Source organism: Zootoca vivipara, chromosome 17 (assembly GCF_963506605.1).
Source record: "Zootoca vivipara chromosome 17, rZooViv1.1, whole genome shotgun sequence".
NCBI classification, from domain to species: Eukaryota; Metazoa; Chordata; class Lepidosauria; order Squamata; family Lacertidae; genus Zootoca; species Zootoca vivipara.
The window spans coordinates 18,363,873-18,391,015 of NC_083292.1; the positions used below are offsets into that span (position 1 = coordinate 18,363,873).

General features: G+C 47.2%; 1 protein-coding gene across 1 annotated transcript; it reads left to right on the plus strand.

The window, feature by feature from the left end:
- Nucleotides 1-1,811: 1,811 nt before the first annotated feature.
- Nucleotides 1,812-27,143, plus strand: PES1 (pescadillo ribosomal biogenesis factor 1). Its single transcript, XM_035098780.2, has 15 exons — nt 1,812-1,883; nt 2,921-3,000; nt 4,129-4,282; nt 5,310-5,419; nt 5,721-5,892; nt 7,525-7,614; nt 11,733-11,849; nt 12,699-12,776; nt 14,022-14,111; nt 14,884-15,014; nt 16,738-16,863; nt 17,105-17,289; nt 19,914-20,047; nt 20,149-20,316; nt 26,209-27,143. The coding sequence occupies exons 1-15, from the start codon at nt 1,860-1,862 to the stop codon at nt 26,287-26,289; spliced, it is 1,740 nt and encodes a 579-aa protein (XP_034954671.1). The 5' UTR covers nt 1,812-1,859; the 3' UTR covers nt 26,290-27,143.

Consider the following 27,143-nt stretch of genomic DNA (forward strand, 5'->3'; position numbering starts at 1 on the left):
ACGCCAGGCACAAAAACTTCTTTTTGCAGGATCTGAGTTAATTCAACCATTAATCAGATGTAACTATTTCATGTCTCTCTCAAAAAAAATGCTGGAAATGTTCATTTCTTGTTTAAAAGCGTTTATAAGCTGCTTAATATATTTGGGGGATAAAAATATTAAGCCCTGTGTGTAACATAAAAGCAAACATTATTGTTAAAACAAAAATGTAGCATAAAACCAATGAAAGAGTAATATGATAACAAATAAGGGACCCAGGTGGCGCTGTGGTTAAACCACTGAGCCTAGGGCTTGCTGATCAGAAGGTCGGCGGTTCGAATCCCTGTGACGGGGTGAGCTCCCGTTGCTTGGTCCCAGCTCCTGCCAACCTAGCAGTTCGAAAGCACATCAAAATGCAAGTAGATAAATAGGAACCGCTACAGCGGGAAGGTAAACGGCGTTTCCATGTGCTGCTCTGGTTCGCCAGAAGCAGCTTTGTCATGCTGGCCACATGAGCTGGAAGCTATACGCCGGCTCCCTCGGCCAATAATGCGAGATGAGCGCGCAACCCCAGAGTCGGTCAAGACTGGACCTAATGGTCAGGGGTCCCTTTACCTTTTACCTTATGATAACAAATAAAACAGGATTCCCGGGGGATTGAGGCACATAAATCAGAGTCTGAATTTATGGATCAGGGAAAGCCTGGATTAATCATTGATGGGCTGCATATTCATTTGAAGTTCTCTGATAGTAAAATTGGGCACACTGTACATTTAAAGCACATTTGAAGCATAATTTTCTTTCCCTCAAAGAATTTTGGGCACTGTAGTTGAGCCCTCACAGAGTTACAATTCCCAGCAACCTTTAACAATCTACTGTGTCCAGAACAGTTTGAGGGGAGTTTGTGCTTCAGATGTGCTTTAAAGGTATAAGCAGCTTAAGAACCTTCCAAGTATTTTTTTTTTAAATCCAAAACTGTGCAAGGCTGTGTCATAAACCCAAGGCAGCATGTTTTCTCTGTTATCTATTGTCCCCATATTTATTGGATGGGCCCGTGGCTAAGAAAGAGAGGCTTACAACAGCCCTTCAATGTAGTCCAGTGTTAAAAGTGCAAGTTGGTGGCAGAGCTGAGGCAGATTTGGGTTTTCAGACAAACATCCACCTCACGTTGCAGGAAAAGGCCCACTCACTTAAATGCAAGCAGCTGGATACAAAAGCCTTCAATGGACTTGCATGAAGGCGATGGCATGTGGACATGCTTAAAAACCGGTTAGAGGGAAAAAGCAGGGATCTTTGCGTCTACAGTTTAGGAACCTAGGAAGCTGCCTTCTATTGAACTGGTTGCTGTAGTGTCTGCACTGGCTGGCAGCAGCTCTTCAGGGGAAATGCCCAGCCCTCTCCGGAGACGCCACTGGGAATTGAACCTGCATGCACACAAGAACCGAAAGTTAAGCCCTGGGTGTCAGTCTACATTTTCCTATCTCTAGACACCCGACTTTATGTCACATGAAACCTTTCTATTTCTAGGCCTCTATCATAGTCATCCAATCCCCCAGCATGCGCCGCGTCCCCCAGGTCGGCTTCGGTCTTGCTTAAAGCCCTCCTAAAGGTGCCCAAACATATGCCTGCTCGAAACCGTTGCCGCTCGGAGAGCTTCCCGGCGTGGCGACTGAAACTAAGCGACTTCATTATCCGCTTCGCTTGGCCGGTGACACGCCGCCGGGCGGGCGTAACTCCAGGACGTTGGTCCCCGGTCAGGCAGCCGCGTGGACACCCTGAGGAGGAGGAGCGGTGACGCATTTAGTGGGCGGAGCCCGCTTTGGCCAGCCTGCGAGAGTCGCCACGTGAGTGTCGGCTGTGCGGCAAGAGAGGCGACAGCGATGGGCGGCGTGGAGAAAAAGAAGGTACCGCGTGGCTTAAGGCAGGCCCAGGGGGATGGCGCTTGCTTTCCCGTGTAGCGAAGTAACGTGTCAAAGTGGAAACACGTTACTTCCGGAACTGGCTACCTAATACACGGCGGCTTGCGGGTTGTTGTTTTTTAAACTATCCTTCTGGTGAGGCAGGGCCGTAGCATGCAGAAGGTCCCAGTTTCGGGTTCAGCGTCTGATAGTCTCTCCAGATAGGAATGGGAAAAACCCTGAGGAGCTGCTGCCAGTTCGTGTGTAGACGCTACTGGGCTAGGTGGGCCAGTGGCCAGACTCGGGATGTGTTAACTTCTTATGTTCCCGTGCCCTGGGGCAGGAGTAGCCGAAGGGATGATCTCAAGATGCTGGACTTCCAACTCGGGTCACTCTTCTATTGGCCACTCTTGGTGGAAGTGCCATGGGGGCATTTGCTTTCCCTGTACAGTAGAAGGTTTGAGGCTTGTCCCCCAGCATCTCCAGGTGTGGCAGCGAATGTCCCCTGCCTGAAACCCTAAAGAGTAGGCTGCCAGTCAGTGTAGACCAGCCTTTCTCATCCTTGGGCCCCGTATGTTATTGGACACTACAACTCCCATCATCCCTGGCTGCTGGCCCTTCTCACTGGGGATGATGGGAGTTGTAGTTCAACAACATCTGGGGACCCAGGGTTGAGAAAGGCTGGTGCAGACAAATACATAGTGAACTAGATGGTATAAGGCAGCTTCTATAACTCATTGAAGGTCCTGGGTTCAGTCCTTGGCATCTCAGTGCTGGGATGGACTCCCTGCCTGAAACCCTGGAGAGCTGCTGCTCTTCAGTGTCAAAAATACTGAGCTAGAGATGAGCCAGCAGTCTGGCTCTGTTCAAGGTAGCTTCCTATGTCTTAGCTGTTTACTGTCTAGGCATGAAGGCAGCACTGTAGGATCACCTGCCTTTAAATTAATACTCTTAATTCTTCCCTGTGAGCCACTCAGTTCTTTCTTTGGGTTTAACTCGTGGAAGGGCATATATTAAGTGTTGTCTCTCTTTTCATCCCAAAGTACGAGAGGGGTTCTGCCACCAACTATATTACCAGGAACAAAGCCCGGAAGAAGTTGCAACTGAGCCTTGCAGACTTCAGGTAAGGAAAGGAGTCATCACTTACCAGCTTGCTGTGGCCTCTTGATACATGTGTGTGGCAGGAGTGTCTGAGTATTGCAATGCTGCCTGGCAGGGGTGAAGTTGGGTCTCTGTGTACACACATGCCACTGGATCTCTGTTTGCATCTCTCTAGTGGCTACTAACCACAATGACTCTGCTCTTCTTCTGCAGTCTGAGAAGAGAGTGCTCTGGTGCTCAAGTCCTGCTAGGGGGCTTCCTTTGGGGGCATCTGGTTGGCCACAGAGAGAACAGGCAGCTGGGCTGGATGGGCCATTGGCCTGATTCAGCAGGCCTTTCTTAGAGTCTTATGTCAGGGCCAGTGTTTTGGTGGTGGAGTCATAGCAGACCCTATCGCACTGGCTTCTTGGCTTTGGGTTTTGGTGGTGGTGGCAGCAGTATCCTGTCGGAAGCATAACAGCAGAACCATTCAGTTAATAACCTAAGGGTTAATTCTGTTTACACATATCTGAAGAAGTGTGCATGCACATGAAAGCTCATACCAATGAAAAACTTAGTTGGTCACTTAGGTGGAAGGAATTTTTTTAAAAATTGTAAATTATTTTTTAATTTTGTTTTGACTACGTCAGACCAACACGACTACCTACCTGTAATTAATTCTGTTTACAGTTAGTTAGAGGGTGGTGGTGTTACCCAGCAGCCACTCAGATTGGCATGGAGAGCTCACCTCCTGACTGGCTGTGTAGTTTCAGAGGAAGTTTTATTCTGTATCTTTAGCTGCTATGAACAAGGCTTGTAAATGAGACAAAACCTCTCTGTTTATGTCTCCTCAAGTTATACGCAGTTTTTGTTCAGTTTACCCAATCAAGTATTATCACTTTCTCTTCTCTGTGGACTCCGTCTGCATTATTTAGGTGACTGCTAACAGTTCTGACCTGTCAAAATAAAAAAATTCCTTCAGTAGCACCTTAAAGACCAACTAAGTTTATATTTTGGTATGAGCTTTCGTGTGCATGCACACTTCTTCAGATACACAGTTCTGACCTGTGATAGCTTCGCAGTGAATAACATTGTGCATTATGTTGCCTTAACTTGGCCAAGGGGAAACCGACAAGACATCTGTTCTCTTCCCCACCCCTGCCCTTTCCAGGCGACTCTGCATCCTAAAAGGGATTTACCCTCATGAGCCCAAACATAAGAAGAAGGTGAACAAAGGATCTACTGCTGCCAGGACTTTCTACCTCCTGAAAGACATAAAATTTCTCCTCCATGAGCCCATTGTCAACAAATTCCGGGAATATAAGGTATTGTGATCCCAGGGAATCCTGCAGCCAATCACAAGCATTAGATTTAATATCACCACCTGAAACAGTTTTAGAGAGCTGACTTTGGAGACGGATTAGAGGAAGGGAGTTATCATTTCCTTTCAAGAGCTGCAATCCATTTTGTTCTTCCTGTTCAGCGATTTGGGTTTTTTAGAAAATTTTGAACTGCAAAGGAAAAAATTCTGTTTCAGAATTTCCTGGCTAACCCACATCACTGAACAGCAGAATAAAAATGCATCGAGGCAAACTAAAGCTACTGTTTCTGAAAGAGTAACTTCCTTAGGGGATTTAAGTATCCGGAAATATTCTGAGTGATTTAATTCTGCCTATTTATTTTGCTTGTAGCAAGTAAACAAATTTGGAAACTGCCAAATGTGCCTGATACTGTATTTGAAGTTGGGATTCATTCATTCCTTGTTTCAAATGAACTTCTACAACTGAATATTTTCCACGGAAAAAACAAAGCACTGAAACATCCCACATCACTGCCTTTTCTTTAATGACTTGATACTGAGCCCAGTTGCTAATGAGATGTATTACGTGATAGAATATCAGTTTCCTCCAATGAAATCAAACTTGGTTTTGTCCTGTGTAAAGTTTATCAGCCATTAGTGTTTCTGGCAGGGAAGCTAATGTCAGCATGTGTCACCTAAAAAGAGACTGGGTGCTGTAGAAGCGAGAGAGGGGACTTGAGATACAACTGGCACTCACTGCATTTTCTGGAAACAATTGGAGACATTTTGTTTTGACTGGGCTTTCCCAGCTGCATAAAGGAGTCTTTACCAAACCTTGTTAGGGTTTTAGTCTTGTTTAAAATGTTTTTGTTGTTTTCGTGTTTTTTAATTACCTTGCCTTGAGACGGTGGTTAAGAAGGTGATTATTAAATCTGTAGCGATGAGGATGATAATAAAATGTTGGTGGGCAGCAGGCTAGGTCAGGGAATTCTAGACTGGGCGGCCGGGAGCTGGCAAGGGCGCCTGTCTCTGAAACCTTTCTTCTCTGCAAGGTGTTTGTCCGCAAATTGCGCAAAGCGTACGGGAAGAGCCAATGGAACACTGTGGAGCGGCTGAAGGACAACAAACCCGGATATAGGTTGGACCACATTGTCAAGGAGAGGTAAGAGACAGGGAGAACATTGCAGAGGAACCACGATGGGGTTCCAAATAACTGGCCACAGGAGGGCCAGGAGATGGCAGTGCAGTTCCTTCTGGCCAAGAGCTCATGCTATGGATGTGCCACTGGGGCTGGCCCTACATGCAATTCCCCTTCTGATCCTCAATTTCATCCCCAGCAGAAGGGGGGATCCGATCCCATGGGGACAGGGCAAGCTGACTATAGTCCGGTTGTCTATAAAGCACTCTGGGATGATTAAGGCTGTGTGAGTTGCATGGTCTTGTTCTTCACCTCCCCCTTGCAGGTACCCGACCTTCATTGATGCCCTACGAGACCTTGACGATGCTCTTTCCATGTGCTTCCTGTTTGCCACCTTCCCGCGTACTGGCAAGTGCCACGTTCAGACGATCCAGCTGTGCCGTCGCCTCACCGTGGAGTTTCTCAACTACGTCATCTGCTCACGCTCTCTGCGCAAGGTGAGCTGAGAGAGGCTATGGGGAGTTATGGATCCAGGAAGGGGTTGGCTTTATTTCAGATAGATCAACGCACATCAAGCTGGGTAACCTTAGAGAGAAGGGTCTTCAGCATCCTGGTGCCCTCCAGATGTTTTGGTCCCATTGGGCTGTGCTTGCCGGTGCTGATGGCCATTGCTGTTAGCATACATGCTGAAGATCTAAGCCTCTGGACCCCCCGGTCTCTCTTGCCGGGTGTCTTCTCTCTCCGGTGTAGCCAACTGAAATCGGTCCAAGTTCTCTGTGAACTTGAACGCGCTATTTGCAGAGTCCATCCCAGCGTTTAGCGTGGTTGGCAGCAGCAGCAGCAACAAGAGGAGACACAGAAACGTTCTCTTGCATATTTACAAGCGTTAATTCAGAGCATCTCAGAAGCAAGACCAAACGTGTCTTTCTTCATCAGCATAGCAAAAGCAAGTGCGTATAGCAGTACAATAAGCACAAAACGGAAGTATACAATCATGTGACACACAGCAACAGTTTACATGCCTGTTCCTCTTAAGGTGGAACGGAATCCTAACAATTGCTGCCTAAAAACATCTGGCTGGCTTAAGCGCTCTTTCACTGCCTTGGCCAACCTGGTGGCCACTAGAAGTTTTGGACTGCAGCTCCCATCACCTGCAGCCAGTGTGACTGTGTGATGCTGAGGCTGCTTGGGAGCACATCCATGCAGGCAGAGCTTGATAATTCCCTTTTAATGTCAATTTTTCTTTTGGTGGGGCAAGGGGGAGAGAGGAAGCATTGATTTCTCTGGGCCAGTTAATCTAGAGCAGGGGTCCTCAAACTAAGGCCCGGGGGCCGGATGTGGCCCAATCGCCTTCTCAGTCTGCGGACAGTCCAGGAATCAGCATGTTTTTACATGAATAGAATGTGTCCTTTTATTTAAAATGCATCTCTGGGTTATTTGTGGGGCCTGCCTGGTGTTTTTACATGAGTAGAATGTGTCCTTTTATTTAAAATGAATCTCTGGGTTATTTGTGGGGCATAGGAATCTGTTCATATTTTTTCCCCAAAATATAGTCCGGCCCCCCCACAAGGTCTGAGGGACAGTGGACCGGCTGCCTGCTGAAAAAGTTTGCTGACCCCTGATCTAGAGTTCGGAAAAGTAACCATTGCTTCAGCAATGCAGTTAACTCAGCCTGGGGGGCTTTATAAAGGAACTGTAGGCTCCACTTCTTTCTTGCTCAAGTGCTGATCCTGGCAGGAGTTTCTTTGTGCTTCCTCCTCCTCCCAAGTAAACTTAGGTGCAGCTAGCTAGAGATGGAGTGTTGGAGAGCAGTCTGAGAGACAGCCAGGAAACCAGGCACCCGGTGTAGGGACCTCCAGCCCCTGGAACAGAGATACCTGGCTGTTATTGCTTCCCAGGGTCACGGGCAGTGCTTTGCATGGTCCTGCCCCTCCTCCTGCAGAGACTGCAGGTTTGAGGTCTGGGCAGGGCTGAACCCTGACGGGCTGATGGGAGTCGTAGTCCAGAACATCTGGAGGCCACCAAGTTGAAGAAGGCAATATAAGAGAAGTGGCCAGGCTTTTTTCACCTGCACTGGTCTTCTGTGTTGATTCTCCACCTGAAACCACCCTCTGTCCTCCCCTTGCCAGGTGTTCCTGTCCATCAAAGGCATCTACTACCAGGCAGAGGTGATGGGGCAGCTTGTCACCTGGATAACACCCTACGCTTTTTCCCACAATGTGAGTACTGGGGCAAGATTCCCTGGGATAATTTTGTTAATCTCATTGCCGTTCCCTGCAAAACAAAGGCACTGACCCCTTCAGTATCATGGGATGGAAGGGCCATAGCTCACTGGCAGAGCACCTGCTTTGCATGCAGAAGATCCCTGGTTCATTCCCCAAAAGCATCTCCAAATTGGGCTGGAAATGCCCCCTTCCTGAAAGTCAAGAGAGCTGAGTCAGTATAGCCAGTATTAAGCTTAATAGATGGACCAAGGATCTTACTCAACTTCCTATGACAAATCTTTCAATTTTGGTAGCTATTTCCCCCTATTTGTAAGTTCCATACTATATCTTTCTTAACATTTTTTTTTAACATTTCTTCTCCCTTTCTTTTTTTTCTGTTTCATCGCTTCATTTTCTATAACTGAAATTATTTTAATATAATATTATTGATAATATTATTATTTTTAAATCTCATGGAAATTTTATCAGCAACAACAATGACATCATTTTTCTCCTGGATAATGTTATTTCTGCTCTTTCTCACCTTGCTATTTTTATTCCTAGTTTTTGTCTGCCGATTTGTTCTTGGTGATTTCAGTCTCCTTGTTGCCTTTGTTAGGCTGCCTTGGAAACTTTGACTTAAAAGGTGACCTAGTTTTTAAACAAAACAAAACAAAACAAAAAAGGTCTTTAATATTGATCAGGTACAGGAAAATCTAATCACCCATCGTAAATGGTCAGATCAGTGCATTTTTTAATCTTCTGTACATTTTATTTTATTGCTATGGCTGAGTGGCAAATAAAGATTCTTCTGATCTGATCTCAAATGATAGGCAGCAAGCTTGTGATTTGCGCACAAGGAGTGCCAGACTTCCTAAAGTCCTAAACAATGGATCAAGGTTTAGGATAGCGTTCCCCATCCTGGTGCCCTCCAAATACTTTGTAGTACAAATCCCATAAGCCCCAGTCAGCATGCCCATATGATGCTAGGGCTGAAGTCCTGCTGGATCAGACCAGTGGCCCATCTACTCCATCATCCTGTTCTCACAGTAGCTACCTAGATGCCTGTAGGAAATCCACAAGCAGGGCCTGAGCACAAGAGCTCTCTCCCCTCCTCCAGTTTCCAGCAACTGCTATTCAGAAGCATTATTGCTTCCGACCATAGAGGCAGAGCATAGCCATCGTGGCTAATAGTCATTGTCTACCATGGGACGCGGGTGGTGCTGTGGGCTAAACCACAGAGCCTAGGGCTTGCCGATCAGAAGGTCGGTGGTTCAAATCCCTGCGACAGGGTGAGCTCCCGTTGCTCGGTCCCAGCTCCTGCCAACCTAGCAGTTTGAAAGCACATCAAGTGCAAGTAGATAAATAGGTACTGCTCCGGCGGGAAGGTAAAAGGCGTTTCCGTGTGCTGCTCTGGTTCGCCAGAAGCGGCTTTGTCATGCTGGCCACATGACCTGGAAGCTATACGCCGGCTCCCTCGGCCAATAACGTGAGATGAGCGCTGCAAACCCAGAGTCCGTCACGACTGGACCTAATGGTCAGGGGTCCCTTTCCCTTTACCATGAATTTGTCTACTCCTTTTTTAAAGCCACCCAAGTTGGTGGCCATCGCTGCCTCCTGCACGAGTGAGTTCCATAGCTCAGCTGTGCTGTGTGAAGAAATCCTTTCTTCCTTCCTTATTATATAATATTTATTAAATATTCTGTTTTTCAATTTAAAATACTCATTTTAACATCCTTAAAATATCAAGGATTTCCCTTCTCCTCTTTCCATGGTAAATCCCTGCATATTTTACAAAAACTAAACCATTCAGTATTCTATTATTGCATCCATTAAAACTTATTTACGCTGTTGAATTTATCTTCATGCTGCCAACGTTTTCAGCTTTACACTATTATTTCCCGTATATTCAATAAACGTTTTCCAGTCTTCTCTAAACGTATGTTCTTCTCGTTCTCTTATTCTATATGTTAAGTCTGTAAGCTGAACATATTCTGTCAGCTGAAGTTGCCATTCTTCTTTGGTTGGGACAAGAATTCCTTTCTTTCATCTGTCCTCAAATCTTCCAAGATTCCACTTCATTGCAGGTCCACAAGCTCCAGTGTTTGTGGCAGAGGGAGAAAAAACTTTATTCCTCCCATTCCCCCATGCTGTGCATAATTTTATGAACGCCTGTCATGTTTGGCTGCCACCTCTTCTTGTGGGGGATCATTTTGCTTCCCCTTTTCTGCAATCTCCTTTTTGAGGTGAGGCCACCAGAACCCTCCAGTCAATGGCGCCCTGGCTGTGCCTTGGCCCACCTCCTCGTCCCCATTGGCTGCCCAAAGGGAACTAGGAGGCTATGAACTGGTCCTTGACTCCTTTTGCCCACGGTGCACGTTGACCTCTTGTTCTTGGTTATTCCAGCTGACCTTCCCTTGGGTCGAAGAATCATTAACTTTATAAAACGGGCACTGCAGAAGTGACCCAGCTGGTTAATTGGACACAATTGGCCCTGTCCGTTGGCTTGCATAACTTTAATCTGTTGCTTTTCCCATCAGGCTATGCCTTAATGCACCTTGCAGATACAATAGCAACATATACAACCACGGCTTGTTAAAGGGGTCGCTTGGATAACAGGTGCTGCTTGTTGGCAAGCAGGCAAGAGGGGGATAAAGCAAATAATTCAATTAGACAGCGCCTATATGATATCGAGCGACACAGAATAATCTGGCCACAATCAGGAAATTTTGTCCATGGTGTGATTATTTCCCATCTAGTCATTCTGACACTTTGGCACCCTGTTTGTAAAATTTAACAATTCCAAAATACAGGCACACTTTCACTTTCGCAAGATTGAATATACTCCCTTTGGCTGTACTTGAGGGTTGATTTCAGAAAATTCCTCTGGAAAAACACTTACGTCCCTGCAGAGATGGCAGTATTGGGTCAGTGGCTCATGTGCTTCTGGCTTGTATAAAGATTTGAGGAGTGAGGTTATTACCCCTCTATTATTGTCCATGCCAGGTCACTCAACCATTGCTACTGTGTCCTTTCTTTTAGCAGATGAAGATGATCAGGTGACAGCAAAAACTGCAAGGTTTTTAGCGGGGGCAATTAGAATAAGATCTATTATTTGATTATTGATGTATCCCCCCCAAAAATGTATTTTCTATAGTTAAGCTTTTACCTCTGTTTTCAGTACATTTTATTTTGTTTTATTGCTATGGCTAGTGGCTGATGCAAACAAAGATTATTCTGCTTCAGGCGGAAGGGGGAGAGTTGCAGTTGGGCTGAGAAAGCCAAGCAACTAGACTTGGAGAAGAGGAAGGGAGATGATGATCTCTCCACCCGCAGAGACACCCCAAAGGGAAGTCCAAAAGCAGCAGCCAAGCACAAGAGGCCTCTTCCCTCCTGTAGTTTCCAGCAACTGGTATTCAGAAGCATTGCTGCCTTTAGCTGTGGAGCATAGGTGCCAAGTTCCGGATTGAAAAATCGAGGATCAGCAGCGCCGCGGCACCGGAAATCGCTTCTACGCACTTCCGGACATGCGTAGAAGCGACACCTGGCGCTGTGGACATTTTGGAAATGGGCACAGCGGCATCGGAAGTTGCTTCTACGCATGTCCGGAAGTGCGTAGAAGCGACTTCTGGCGCTGCGGACATTTTGGAAATGGGCACAGCGGCATCGGAAGTCGCTTCTACGCATGTCCGGAAGTGCGTAGAAGCGACTTCCGGTGCTGGCGCGGCACAAGAAGAACATGGCCGCCGGCAGGAGCTCCGTAATCCGGGGGAATCCGGGGTATTTTGCCATTCGGGACACCTGCGGGAAACGGTTAGAAAATACGGGGGTTTCCCAGGGAAAACAGGGTACTTGGCAGCTATGCTGTGGAGGCAGAGCATCATCACCATGTCTAATAGCCATTGATAGCTCTATCCATGATTGTATTTACTCCTCTTGTAAAGCCATCCAAGTTGTTGGCCGTCACTGGCTCCTGCAGGAGCACATTCTGTATCTCTGCGTAGAGCTATGAAAGTAAAGATGTTACTAGAGAAAACTTCTACATGGAAGTAGAACTGGGTGTTTTGAAAGGGGTGTGTGTGTGTGCGTGTATGTGTGACAGTGGCTTAATCAGCACCCCTCTTTCCTCCCAGCACCCAACAGACGTGGACTACAGAGTCATGGCCACCTTCACAGAGTTCTACACCACTCTCGTGGGCTTCATTAATTTCCGCCTCTACCAGTCCATCAACTTGCACTACCCTCCAAAGGTGAGGATTTCACTCTGTAGAATTGAGGGGAAAAACTGGAGGGCAGGGGAAATCCCTGGGACTTGAGACTCAAGCTGGCGTACGTGGCTCTCCCTCTCCCATTTTATCCATGCAAGAACCTTGTGAGGTAGATTAGGCCGAGAGAGGCAGTGACTTGGCCAAGGTGACCCAGTGAGCTTCATGACCCTCAGCCCAATAGCCAGCTTAGTGCAGTAAGGTTTTTATTCCTTCATTAGCCAAAATATTTATATCATGTAGGCCACAAGAGAACTTTGGACATGGAACCTGTGGGCCATGCACTGCCTTGTCAAGTGGAGGTTGGGCGGGGGAGTGAGGCAAAAATTCAATGCTGCCTTCCCAGAGCTGGCTAAGTGAGACTCTGGGCTTTGAGAAGGAGGTGAGGGCTCTAGGACCCTGTCAGAGCCCTCATGCCTCCTTCCCAAAGTCCAGCATCTTGCTTACTTAGCTTTGGGAAGGCAGTGCGGGGGCATCAAATTTTGATTCAGCCGTCATCACATTGGACCACCTTGATTTTAAAGCAAGAGACCTGTCGCTTAAAAGGAATGACAAAAAACCTGAAAAATGAACTGGTCACAAAAGCACAGAAGGGATGGGGAGAGAGAAAGATCAGGCAACTTTGAGGGTAATGCTGGGTGCCGGTCATGAAAAGGCCCCGTCCCACATCCCAGCAGACCAAAATCTGTTGTGTGTGTGAGAGAGAGAGAGAGATGGCGGGTTACAGGCAGAAAAGCCCTGAAGATGGACTTGGGGCTGCCAGCCGGCAGGAATGTTCTCTTGTTAAACTGATTCTGAGGAAGGAGGTCATCCCTGCATCTGTGTGTCTTTCAGATTGAAGGCCAGTCCCTGTCCGCGCTGACGCCAGAGGATGGGGAGGTGTATGCCTTGGACTCGGAGAGCTACCTGGAGGTGAGTGGGCAGGAGTGCCGAAGAATCAGCCGTCTGGGCCTTGGATGGGGAACAGCAGTCTGGATGGAGGGCAAATGCGGGCCTCCAGGATATGCTCCACCTTGGCCCTTGAGACGCGCTCCGAGCCACACACAACAGCCCCACTTCATTCCCTCCTAGAGTGTGTTTCGTTTGGCTGGGATGTGTCCTTGAACTCCAACCATGCCTCCCACTTGCCTGCAAAGAGGATACTGAGTGTTTGTGTGCAGAAACCAACCTTGTGAGCCAGGTTATCTTCAGCCTTTTCAGACCCAGGACTCTCTTTTAACCCAAACATGCTTCTGGGGACCTGTTTCTTAACCATTTAATAACAACAACAATATTTTTTTGTTATTTACGACCTGCCCATCTGGCTGGGTTGCCCCAGCCACTCTGGGCAGCTTCCAACACATATTAAAACATTAAGTCAAAAATGAAAACTTCCCAGTACAGGGAATCTTTTGCCATATATTTGCATGACGGCAGGGCTCCTGTTGTGACCCACCTTGGATCGGACCTTGACCCACCAATTGAAGACCAGTGTTTACATTCATGCCCCCCCCAATTACCTCTGGCCCCAACCACCGCAGGCCTGCAGTTCCCCTGGCTGGAAAAGTTTCCCAACACTTGGTGTAGGGCAGTGTCACAAGTGCACACAAAGGGTAGGAAACTTTTTCCATCCTGACGGCCACACTCCTTTGTGAGTAACTTTCCAGGGGCCAAACATCAGTGGTGGGCGGGGCCAGAGGCAGAAGTGGGCAGGGCAATGGGTCCCTTTTTTTACCCTTGCACAGTGGGCTACATTTCAGCCATCCAAAAGTCAGAGGCCCATCCAGACAAGTGCATAAGAGGCGTTATCGCAGTTCAGGGCATATGGAACAAGGTCAGGCCTGGAGAGAGGTCCGGATAGGTGTCAAGTGAAATTTTTAAGTGTGTGATGTCATATTGTGTTTTTACTATTTGTTGGAGGCTGTCAGATGGGCAACCCAGTCAGATGGACGGCATATAAATAGATGGTGATGATTTCAACTACGGTGGAACTACTACTACTACTACTACTACTTCCTCAAAACCCTTTGATTTCCTGCCTCTGTTGGCCACTCTCTTAATTCTGCTTTACATCCTGCCCCAAATGATCAAAACAGTGGACCACCTCTGCTTCTGTTTCATCTGCACCCAGTTCACAATTAAGTATCTGTTAATTGCTGGACATCTTTTTCCCATCAGAAACTGTCGGCTCTCAGTGCCAGCCTGGCCCGAGTGGTGGCACCTGACCCAGAGGACGAGACAGTCGTGGATGAGTTCCCTGTGGAGGAAGTAAGTTCTGCCTGGAGCTATAGAGTGGGGGGGGGGCTCCACAGATCCACCCCTCCCACACCCAAAAAAACCCACCTGGGAATGGGGCACTGGCCCTTTGTGGGAACAATGAAGCCATGCAGCATAAGTTGCCGCTCCAGCCCATTGCAGAGAGGCTGAGAGGGCAAAGCCAGAAGTTGGAGGGGCTTCTCCAGTGTGGTGTAGTGGTTAAGAGCGGTAGACTCGTAATCTGGGGAACCGGGTTCGTGTCTCTGCTCCTCCACATGCAGCTGCTGGGTGACCTTGGGCTAGTCACACTTCTCTGAAGTCTCTCAGCCCCACTCACCTCACAGAGTGTTTGTTGTGGGGGAGGAAGGGAAAGGAGATTGTTAGCCGCTTTGAGACTCCTTCGGGTAGTGATCATAGCTGCCAAGTTATCCCCTTTTTAAAGGGATTTTCCCTTATGCTGAATAGGCTTCCTCGCAAGAAAAGGGAAAACTTGGCAGCTATGGTAGTGATAAAGCGGGATATCAAATCCAAACTCTTCTTCTCTTGGACTGTAGCTATTCTTAGCCGTGGTGGTGGGTACCTGAAATGGGAGAGCTCTCCTGAGCTCACCTCAGGTTAACGAAGAAGTCACCCAAGATTTTCCTGACCTGATGCCCCCGGGTGCTTTGTGCTCTACCTCCCAAGGCTGATGGGAGTCATAGTCCAAAAATGTATGGAGGGCACTGAGTTTGGGAAGCTTGGCTTCGAAGGGAATCTCACTGTGCCTTTCTCCCCCCTACACCAGGAGAGTGCAGAGCAAGAGGAGGCCCGGAAAAAGGAGCAGGAGGCCCTGGAGAAGCAGAAGAGGCTCTTTGAAGGCCTTCGCTTCTTCCTCAACAGGGAGGTGCCCAGGGAGCCTCTGGCTTTCGTCATCCGGTATGTAGCACGGTCTTGGGCTTTTGACTCTGGGGATTCTGCCAGGTGCAACCCAGGCCTTGGTAGTTCGGCTGGATTTTGGTGGCCCTATTGGGGTGGGGAGAGGACAGAGTCTACATGCAAGGACCCCAAACCCTGGCCTCATTCCAGGCTTAAGGGCTAAGACTGCAGCCCTAGCCCCACTTAACTGGAGTTAAGCCCCATTGAGTTATTCCAATAATTTATTCGTTTTATTGCCTGCCCTTCAACTAAAAGTCCCAGGGCAGGTCGCAGCAATTTAAAACGCAACCTTCCTTTAAAAAGAGTTTAAAACAAATTGTGATCACAGGAATAAAACGGGTCCTGAAAGCACACACCTCTGGTGTCCAAGGCCAGGTTAAAGAGATAGATCTTACGCATGCGGAAAAGCCTGTACATTGAAGGTGCCAGGTGTCTGTCTGTCAAGAGGGAGTTCTGTAACTTGGGGGCTGCCACAGAAAATGCCCTTTCCCATACCACCTCTGCCCCAGCTTCTGAAAGTGGTTGAACTGCCAAGAGGGCCTGCTCTGCTGATCTTAACACCCAAGAAAGCCTGTTGGGAAGGAAGCAGCCTTTATGATATTTGGGGCCGTAGGCATTTCGGGCTTTTAAGAAGTATTAATACAGTGGTACCTCTACTTACGAATTTAATGCATTCCAAACACACATTTGTAAGTAGAAAAAAAATGTAAGTCGAATCCCATAGAAATGCATTGGGAGAAAAAAATCGTAAGTAGAAAAAATCCTATCTAAAAATTCGTAAGTAGAAAAAATCCTATCTAAACCGCATCCAAGATGGCGGACGGAGCTCCATTCGGAAACATTCATAAGTAGAGTTATTCGTAAGTAGAGGTACCACTGCAATAAGACACGGGGCGCGGGTGGTGCTGTGGTCTAAATCACTGAGCCTCTTGGGCTTGCCGATCAGAAGGTCGGTGGTTCGAATCCCCACAACGGGGTGAGCTCCCGTTGCTCGGTCGCAGCTCCTGCCAACTTGGCAGTTCGAAAGCACACCAAAAAGTGAAAGTAGATAAATAGATACTACTCTGGTGGGAAGGTAAACGGTGTTTCCGTGCGCTGCTCTGGTTTCGGTGTTCGTTGTGCCAGAAGCGGCTTCGTCATGCTGGCCACATAACCTGGAAAAACTCTCTGCGGACAAATGCTGGCTCCCTCCTCCTGTAAAGCGAGATGAGCGCTGCAACCCAAGAGTCGTCTGCGATTGGACTTAACTGTCAGGGGTCCTTTACCTTTACCTTTTTAAAATAATAATATTAAGAAGAAGAACAATGATTTTATATTTTATGTGCCGCCCATCTGACTGGGTTGCCATAGCCACTCTGGGCGGCTCCCAACAAAGTATTATAAAACACAATATAACATCGACCATTAAAATCTTCCCTGAACAAAGCTGCCTTCAGATGTCTTCTAAAGGTCAAATAGTTGTTTATCTCCTTGGCATCGATGGGAGGGTGCCACTACTGAGAAGGCCCTCCACCTGGTTTCCTGTAGCTTCACATCTCACAGTGAGGGAACCTCCAGAAGGCCCTTAGAATGGGACCTCAGTTGAATTGTGTACAGAAGCAGACTGGCAAGCAATTCAGTAGGACTTACTTCTGAGCAAGCATGGTTGGGTTTGTGCTGTAAGGTTTGGTTTTCTTGTTTGATTGGTTCAAGTGTGTGTGTGTCGTTGTCCCCTTTCTGGCAGGTGCTTTGGGGGCCAAGTGTCCTGGGACAAGTCTGTTTGCATTGGCTCTACCTATGACGTGACGGACCCAACCATCACCCATCAAATCGTCGACCGGCCTGGTCTGGAAAAGCAAGTGATAGGCAGGTGAGTGCAGCAGTCTCTTGATCGGGACTACAACTCCCATCAGCCCCAGGCAGCATGTCCTGCCAAGGATAATGGGAATTGTAGTCTGACAACATCTGGTGAGCCTCTGGTTGGCTGCCTCTCGGATAAAGGCTTGGAGGTTCACAGCGAGATCACGGGTCTCAGATTCCCTCCATCCACCGGGTTCTAGATCACTTGTCCATTCTGCTTCTCGAGAGACTGGGCTTGTGTTTCTCCCCAGGTATTACATCCAGCCGCAGTGGGTCTTCGATTCAGTCAACGCCAAGCTTTGCCTTCCGGTGGCAGATTACTTCCTCGGCGTCTTGCTGCCTCCTCACCTCTCACCGTTCGTGACTGAGAAGGAAGGGGACTACATCCCACCAGAGAAGCTGAAGCTGCTAGCCTTGCAGAGAGGCGACGAGCCAGGTAACGCGATGCTCCGTGAACCGTGGACAATGGTTCTTCAGACTTGGGTCCCCTGCCATTGTTAGACTGCAACTCCCTTTATTCCCAGCTAGCTTAGTCAGTGTTGAGGCGGGGGGGAACAGTTCCACAACATCTAAGGATCCCCCATGCTTGAAAATCAGTGCTGTAGATCGGACCCTACGATTGGCAGGTGAGGCCTTGTTGGTTGCTGCCACCGCTGGGGGCTGCCTGATTGGCATTGACCCCTGACAGTGTTAGGATTTTGAGTACCCGATGCTGGGTAGTGTGATTGGTATAAATCACATGAGAAGTCTGAGAAGAGTGTGGGAATGGAAGACTGTTTTATCTCTTCCGTCTGAGCGTGTTATTGTTATTGTCAGGGGACCTCCGTACAGGGAGCCTCCGCCTCTCCTGTTGACCAGCACTTCGCCCAGTGAGAGCAGCAGCAGTGGGTCAGGTGGGGAGAATAAGGAAGTTGAGGAGTTGGAGGAGTCAGGGCTCGGCTATGCTAGAGAGCTATTGCAACGCCCTGACCCACAGGTGGAGGGGAACAGGCAGCCCCTTCCGGCGCCCAAATTAAGGCGCACGACCAAACGTAAGGTCGGGAGGAGGCGTTTCGGGGTGCCCAAACTCTTATGCTGGGCACGTAACAGGAAACGTCCATTCCCGGATTCTGCGAGTGACCGAGAGGTCATGTTTTCTGCTATCTCTGCACTGTAAATACTACCGTATGCACAATAAAACTCTTAAAGACAGAGAGGACTTGGGCGTCTTTACTCAAGAGTAGCCGCAACAGCACCATTACAGTTATATTACGTTCAGTTTTGCTATATGCAACAGTCTTGTTGTGCCTGAGCTGGAGAACACAGATGTGATTATGGATCCTCTGTATATAGTGTGAATAAAACATAGTTTAGACCTACGGATGTCTTCTTCTTGCTCCAAAATGCCAGAAGATCTGTGTGCACTTTTCCAAGGAGGAGTGTCGCAGAGAGGCACTCTGGAATGAAGGGGAATGCCATTCCAGAAATGTGCCTTCCTGGATACGCTCAGAGGTACTGGGGGTCTGCTGTCCCCCCCCCAAGGAGCATATTCCGACAGACAGGGCCTTTTCATTGGTAGTTCCCTGGTTACAGAATTCCCTCCCTAGTGAGAGACACCTATCGTCATCGTTATTAGCTTTCAGGAGGAATTTGAAAGCATTCCTCTTTACCCATAAATTTGGTGGCTGAAGAAAACTGTTCCTATGGTCACTCTAAACCACTGAGCCTCTTGGGCTTGCTGATTGGTAGGTTGGCAGTTCGAATCCCTGCAACAGGGTGAGCTCCCACTGCTTTGTCCCAGCTCCTGCCAACCTAGCAGTTCGAAAGCATGCAAGTGCAAGTAGATAAATAGGTACTGCAGTGGGAGGAAGGTAAACAGCGTTTTCTTGCGCTCTGGTTTCCATCACAGTGTTCCGTTGCACCAGAAGTGGTTTAGTGATGCTGGTCACATGACCTGGAAAGCTGTCTGTGGACAAACACAGGCTCCCTCAGCCTGAAAGCGAGATGAGCGCCGCAACCCCATAGTCACCTTTGACTAGACTTAACCGTCCAGGGGTCTTTTACTTCTTCTTTTTTCTTTTCTTTTTCTACTGTTCCTGCCAACCCCAAGATCACTTGCTAGAAGGATGTTTTTGCGTAGAACTGCTTTCAGATGTTTTTAATTGCAATCTGCTTTTAGAATTTTCAAATTTGTTTTGGAGTGTTTTTGCTTTGCTTTTGAATTGTTGGTCTGTTGGCTTCCCTGGACTCCTTTGAGAGGAAGGTTGAGATATAAATTCAGTAAATAAATAAAAATAGTGTGGACGAGAACAGTGCCCTCCAGATGCTTCCTGACTACAGCTCCCATCATTTTATTTTAAGTAACAATTTTTTTTGTACCGCTTGATTGTAAGAAACCTCTAATAGGAGGTTTACAAAAAACATTTAAAAGAATGTTTAAAATAACGGTTTTTTTAAAAACTGAGTTATCTGTGCATACTCAAAAGATTATTTATAATCAACAATAGCTAAAAAGAAATAGAACAGAAGGGAAGTTTTTAATGGTTGATGTTTTACTGTGCTTTTAGTATTTTGTTGGGAGCCACCCAAAGTGACTGGGGTAACCCAGTCAGATGGGTAGCATATAAATAATAAAAGAAGCAGCAGTAGTAGTTGTTGCTACTAGTCAATATGCCACATTCTGACTTCTCTTAAACAAAAATGTTTTTTTAAGGCAGGTACCAAAGAGTACAGGGAAGCCTGATGTCAATAGGCAAGGAGTTCCAAAGTTTAGGTGCTGCCACACTAAAATATTGATTTCTTACAACTGTAGAATGAGTGTTGGTTCCGCAGATTGAACCAGTCAATTGGGCACCTATGGGGTCAGGCAACCCCTCAAGAAACTGGTCCACCAATATGTGTAGGGTGCATGTTTTGAGAGGGTGCTCTCTAGGCCAAGGTTCAAGATCCTTGGAATTGTCTGTGGACTCCTATTCTGACGTGTTCCATTCTGACGTGAATGGTGAGGGGCTTTCCTCTCGTAAGCCTGCCTTACCTGTGTGGCGCTCACGAAAGGTAACACGAGGTGGTTCCTTCCTGTAGGAGAAGAGAGCGAATCGGAAGAACAGGAAGAGAGTGACGATGCCACAGAAGTCTCGGAGGAAGAGGATGAGGATTCTGAAAAAGAAGATGAGGGGAAGCTGAAGAAGATGGAAGCGCAGAGGACCCAGAGCAAGGTAGGTGGGGAGAGAGGCACGATTGTTTCCTGAAAGTTTTGCCTGCCTCTGGGTTGCCCTTTTGAGTTTCTGATTTCCTCCTCCTCCTCCTCCTCCCTCAGGCCCTCCCAGTGAAGGTGACGGCAGGTAAAGTCCTGAGAGAGGACAAGCAGCGGCTGGCGCAAGAGGAGCAGAGCGAGGAGAAGCGCTTGGCCATCATGATGATGAAGAAGCGGGAGAAGTACCTGTACCAGAAGATCATGTTTGGGAAGAGGCGCAAGATCCGAGAGGTATTGTCACAAGGGGCCACTATTTCCTGTCCTGGGCTTGAGCTCTCTTGCTGTGGTGGGCCTAAGAAAATGCTGCCTCTTCAAAGTGCGGTTGGGTCCTACGAAGTTGTTCTGTTAGGTTTCCCACCTGCACCATGGGACTTTCTCTCCCCACCACGTGCCCCTCGAATCTAGGGGTTCCTCCGACCTCTCTGGAGCAGCTTTGCGGGGGGAGGAACACAGGGCAAGGGGAGGCAGAGGAAGTCATATTGTGCAGTCCTTAGGATAATAATAATAATAATAATAATAATAATAATAATAATAATACAGTGGTACCTCGGTTTAAGTACACAATTGGTTCCGGAAGTCTGTACTTAACCTGAAGTGTACTTAACCTGAAGCGAACTTTCCCATTGAAAGTAATGGAAAGTGGATTAATCTGTTCCAGACGGGTCCGCGGAGTACTTAAACTGAAAGTACCGGTACTTAAACCGAGGTATGACTGTACCCCTCCCATCTGGCTGGGTTTCCCAAGCCACTCTGGGCGGCTCACAACAGAATATTAATAATACGATAAGACACCAAGCATTAAAAACTTCCCTAAACAGGGCTGCCTTCAGATGTCTTCTAAAAGTCAGATAGTTGTTTATTTCCTTGACATCTCATGGGAGGGTTTTCCACAGCGCGGGCACTATTACCGAGTAGGCCCTCTGCCTGGTTCCCTGTAACCTCACTTCTCGCATCGAGGGAACCGCCAGAAGGCCCTCGGCACTGGACCTCAGAGTCTGGCCTGAACTAGGGGGGTGGAGACACTCCTTCAGGTATACTGGGCTGAGGCTGTTTAGGGCTGCAAAGGTCAGCACCAACACTTTGAATTGTGCTTGGAAATGTACTGGGAGCCAATGTAGGTCTTTCAGGACTGGTGTAATATGGTCTCGGCGGCCACTCGTGGTCACCAGTCGTATCTGCCACATTCTGGATTAGTTGTAGTTTCCAAGTCACTTTCAAAGGTAGCCCCACATGGAGCACCTTGCAGTATTGTCTACACTGACCAGCAGCAAATGGGTCTCCTAAGGCCTACCTAGAGATGCTGGTGGAATGAACCTGAGATCTTTTGCATGCAAAGAACATACTCTACCATTGCACAACAGCTCTTCCCTAAAATGAAGTAATATCCTGATCCTCATGTTCCAAATTAAAAACTGGTTTAAATTGGGACCTAGGAAGCTGCCGTAGACTGAGTCAGAACATGGGTCCATGTAGCTCAGTATTGTTGGCACTGGTGGGCAGCATCTCTCCTAGGGTTCAGACAGAATCTTCCACAGTCCTACCTGGAGATTTATTGGGTTGAACCTGGGACCTTTGTGTGCAAAGCAGATACCCTGTCACTGAGCTATAGCACAAACAGGATTACAGCAATTGTTGGAATTTCTTTTCTTTTCCATCTTTGAGCCAACACCATTCTGGCTGCCATTCATCAAAGATGAATAATCTTTGGTCTTCTTTTTTTATTTCATTTCCCATTAGTCCTAATAGGAAGCTTTCTGGGTTTTGGGGAAATGTATATTTTAACATCTTTTCTAACTCGTTATAAACTGATTCCCAAAATGTTTTTACTTTTTCACCTTGCCACCACATATAGTATATTTCTCCATCTTTTTGGTTACATTTCCAACACTTTTTATTTTTATTTTTGTAAATTTTCGCCAACTTGACTGGTGTCGGGTACCAGCGGTACGTCATTTTCATGATGTTTTCTTTTAATATTGTACACGCTGTAAACTTTATATGTTGGTTCCATAGCTTGTGCCACCAGAGTGGCCTCTTTGTTGTGATCTTATCTCAACTCTCACACACCCCGCCTTCCTTAAACATTACAAAATAAATATTGAACTCTGCTGCAGCAGCAATATCCTGAGTCACGCATCCAGCAGTGCCGTTGCAGGGAGGGAAGCGGCTTGTATGTGTGGAGGGCCACATTTTTCTCTGCTTCTGCCATTGTGCATTTGTGGGTATTAGCTGAGGCATTCCTAGCTCTCCCTCTGCAACGTCTGGCATTCAATAAAGCAGGCATAGAAAACCTTTGGCCTGCCAGAGGTTATTGAACTACAACTCCTGTTAGCCTCAGCAAGCTTGACCCAGTGGCCACGAATGATGGGAATTGTAGTCCCAATAGCAACTGGAGGACCAAATGTTCCCCACACAGGCAGTAAAGTGATGGAAAGTTGGTGCTCACTACAAACTTTCCTGACCTTAAGTTTGTGGCGTGTGCCACATTCTTTTCTTCCTTTAGATTGGTTTTATTGAAAGATTTTCGTGCCTAACCGTGCTCCATATAGCGTCTCTTGTTTTTAGTTCATAGAGTCTTTTTCCCAGTCGGTTACATTTGGTGTGAGTCATTGCTATCGTAGGCATGGTGAGTTTTGGGGGGTGGGGAGGCAGGCAGGGGAGAGAAGGGGGTAGTGTTATTTCCTTCTTTTGCATAGTGTGTGTATGCCGTTTTGTTTCAGCATCACGTGGATAGTTTTGTTATCTATTCATATATTTGTTTTCATTGGGGGTGCAGCAGGTTGGGGAGCCCAGAGCTTGATGGTTTGCATTTGATTAGTAGCAGTGAGGTTTGTTTGATTGTGGGAGGGGACTGGAGGAGTTGGGTCAAATTAGCCATATTGATTTGTATGCTGTCGGGAGATTTATGCTGTGTCTTGTTGGGCTGTATATGTACCATAGAATCATAGAGTTGGAAGAGACCACAAGGGTCATCCAGTCCAACCCCCTGCCAAGCAGGAAACACCATCAAAGCATTCTTGACATATGCCTGTCAAGCCTCTGCTTAAAGACCTCCAAAGAAGGAGACTCCACCACACTCCTTGGTAGCAAATTCCACTGCCGAACAGCTCTTACTGTCAGGAAGTTCTTCCTAATGTTTAGGTGGAATCTTCTTTCTTGTAGTTTGAATCCATTGCTTCGTGTCCGCTTCTCTGGAGCAGCAGAAAACAATCTTTCTCCCTCCTCCATATGACATCCTTTCATATATTTGAACATGGCTATCATATCACCCCTTAACCTTCTCCTCTCCAGGCTAAACATACCCAGCTCCCTAAGCCGTTCCTCATAAGGCATTGTTTCCAGGCCTTTGACCATTTTGGTTGCCCTCCTCTGGACACGTTCCAGTTTGTCAGTATCCTTCTTGAACTGTGGTGCCCAGAACTGGACACAGTACTCCAGGTGAGGTCTGACCAGAGCAGAATATAGTGGTACTATTACTTCCCTTGATCTAGATGCTACACTCCTATTGATGCAGCCCAGAATTGCATTGGCTTTTTTAGCTGCTGCATCACACTGCTGACTCATGTCAAGTTTGTGGTCTACCAAGACTCCTAGATCCTTTTCACATGTACTGCTCTCAAGCCAGGTGTCACCCATCCTGTATTTGTGCCTTTCATTTTTTCTGCCCAAGTGTAGTACCTTACATTTCTCCTTGTTAAAATTCATCTTGTTTGCTTTGGCCCAGTTGTCTAATCTGTTAAGGTCATTTTGAAGTGTGATCCTGTCCTCTGGGGTATTAGCCACCGCTCCCAATTTGGTGTCGTCTGCAAACTTGCTCAGGATGCCCTCAAGCCCATCATCCAAGTCATTGATAAAGATGTTGAATAAGACTGGGCCCAAGACAGAACCCTGTGGCACCCCACTAGTCACTACTCTCCAGGATGAGGAGGAGCCATTGATGAGCATCCTTTGGGTTCGGTCAGTAAGCCAGTTACAAATCCACTGAATGGTAGCATTGTCTAGCCCGCATTTTACCAGCTTCTTTACAAGAATATCATGGGGCACCTTGTCAAAGGCCTTGCTGAAATCAAGATAGGCTACATCCACAACGTTCCCTTCATCTAACAGGCTTGTAATTCTGTCAAAAAAATGAGATCAGATTAGTCTGACATGACCTATTTTTCATAAACCCATGCTGACTTTTAGTGATCACAGAGTTTCTTTCTAGGTGCTCACAGACTGTTTGCTTAATGATCTGCTCTAGAATCTTTCCAGGTATTGATGTCAGGCTGACTGGGCGGTAATTGTTTGGGTCCTCTCTTTTCCCCTTTTTGAAAATAGGGACAACATTTGGTGAAGGCATCCTCTTTTGTTTGTCCCCGTGCTAATTTCAATTTGTTGGTTAGCTTTTCAGCTGTTTCCCATACAGTTTGGTAGCAGTGGTCCATGTTGACTCCTGACTCCAGTGCCCAAGCTATGACGCTCCTAGCTACTGAGAATAGGTGGCATATGAGTTCTTTGTAGTCTGTTTCTTAGCAGTGTTCGCAGCCTCGTTGGAATGCTGCCTAATTGCACTTCTTCCCTCTCATATTAACACATACAGGTAGGAGGAAAGAATTCCTCGAGTCCACAGAGTCAGGGCAGGCGGGCTGCGCTATTAATGAGCACAGCTCTCTTTAACAACTCACTCCTTAGCAGTCTTTATCTAGCGTTGTCTTGCAGATTTATAGGAGTAGCAAGATTTATAGGAGTGGCAAGAGTAAAAACAAGAGCCCTGGACCATAAAACATTCTAAAAACCGCCTTGAAACATCCTTGAGGCTCCAGAGAACAGAAAATAAAAACAAGAACTTTACGGAGCGCAAGTCGAGGCTGCCCTTCACGTCGCCATCTTGGAGCTCAGTTCTTTGTAGTGAGAGTGTGCATTGCTGTCTTGGAAAATACTTAAATCGGGCCAGTTCTGGAGTTGCTTCTAATACCTGTTCTGTTATTTTGCATTTTTTTTTGTCGCACTGGAAGTCGAGTGTGCCACATTCTGATGGAGAAGGGGAAATTCAGTCTCTTAAGATGGACAATTTAAGAAACACAACACACACGGTTTAATCCAGACTTGACCAATCTGTTGCCTTCCAGATGTTTTGGACTACAACTCCCATCACGACTGCTGGTTGGGGCTGATGGGAGCTGTAGTCCAAGACACCTGGAAAGCACTAGGTTGGCCAAGGTTGCTTAATTTTGTCTGATGCTGAAAATTCAAGCATTGACCTAACGTCATTTTGGGGGGGGCGGACGGAGGCCTTGAGCAAGAGTATATAGGCTCAATATGGGGCTGCTTTTGGAGAGCAGATTCATTGGTTCATAGCTACAACAAGGCAGAATCAATGAACTGTATGCCACTCTCTGTGACCCGAAGTACAGTGTCGCTGCAAAAATCTCTCCATGTCCTTTCACTTCTGCAAGAAATTAACCTGATTCTCGAGGTCTTCTTGGCTTGAGAGTTCCAATCCAAGCATTCGGGTGCACAGCACCCTTACTAACAGAGGGCGATGGCCTGCAAAGGGGTGTTTGCTCAGTGAAATCGCTTGTGATATACACCGAGGCTGCCCATCAGTGCCTCCTGTAGTAGCTGGGGAACATATCATCAGAATTTCACAATGCACAAAAGACTGTTGGCGGTTCCTGCTTAGTTTCTGTTTGTACTGACTTGGCACCTGCTGTACTGAACACACCTCTTTAAACATGCCCATATTTCACTGGGTGTCAGAATTGGACACCCTCCCTCCCTTCCATTTTGAACAGAGGAGAGCTGCAAATAGCTTCTCTCTGAGCCAGTGCAGGGGGGGCTGATGTAGGTGGCCTCCCCTCACATAGAGGAATGGGGTGGCCGTGCTCATGGCTTTTGGTTTTTCTGTCTCTTTTCTTGCCTTTCTAGATGTGGCAGCCATTTTATCTTACACTGCACTCCCCCCCCCCCCACATCAGTCATTTTGTGACTGGCTGAACAGCCCTTTCTCAAAATTCCAAATGGGCCCACTGACCCAAAAAAGTCGGCAGCCCCTGCTGTATATACCACATGTGTAAAAAAAAAAAAGAGTTGGATTTTTGAGGCATGAACTAATGCATTTTATTTTTTCTCCCCTCTCAGGCTAACAAACTAGCAGAGAAACGGAAAGCTCACGACGCAGTAGTGAAATCGGAGAAGAAGAAAATGAAGAAAGCACAATGAGAGTAGCAGGGGCCTCTCATCCCAGCCTGTCCCTTCTCACACAGGCCTACAAAATGGGCACTTTGGGCCTTTCAGCTGCTGGTGGGATGCCTCACAATTCTGGCTTCTTCCCCTGAATCCATTTTCACCAAGGTGGACGCCTGTGGGATGATTGGGCCTAGTAGTGCCTTGGGCTTCAAGGGGGACAAGGTCCGCTTTATTTAAAAACACAACTGAATTCTCCTCCATTCCCATCAGGGTTTCCACGTCGTATGATGGTTGCTGTCGTGCATCAGATTCGGCAGTCAGGACAGGCTTTCTAGGCTTTTATAGAAAAACGAAACAAAAAAATGCGCGAGGCCGCCTCTCCCCACTGGTAAATGTGTGGGGTAACTTAGAGTGTGTGAATAAGTGACTTTTTGTGAGAAAAAGTCTCTCTGGCTATTTTGGCACAGGGAGTAAGTAGGCCTGAGGTCTGCAAGGCCACCACAAAGACCACCCCTTAATTTTAAATTTCACTTTCTTCCAGTTGGTGAGCATATGGGAGGGAGCGTGTGGTCTTTCCAGAGGGTAGAATTGCCTCTGGACTGTTGCTGTGCTTTGTAAAGAAACCTATTTTCACTGTCGATGCAAGGGCTCAGGTCTTGGTAAACGGAACAGCTTGGGGATTTTAGGGGCAATGGGGTGTGTATTCCCCCCCCCCCCGGCCTTGCTTTTTGTCTTCTTTGATTCTGATGCTGCCCCATAGCAGCCATTCATAGCCTGGACAGTTAAATAATGCATCTGGACCCCGAGCCTATTCCGCTTTTTGTATTACAATTTCAAATCGCAGAATAATTTACGTTCTCTTTTATTAAACTGAGCTTTGAAACGAA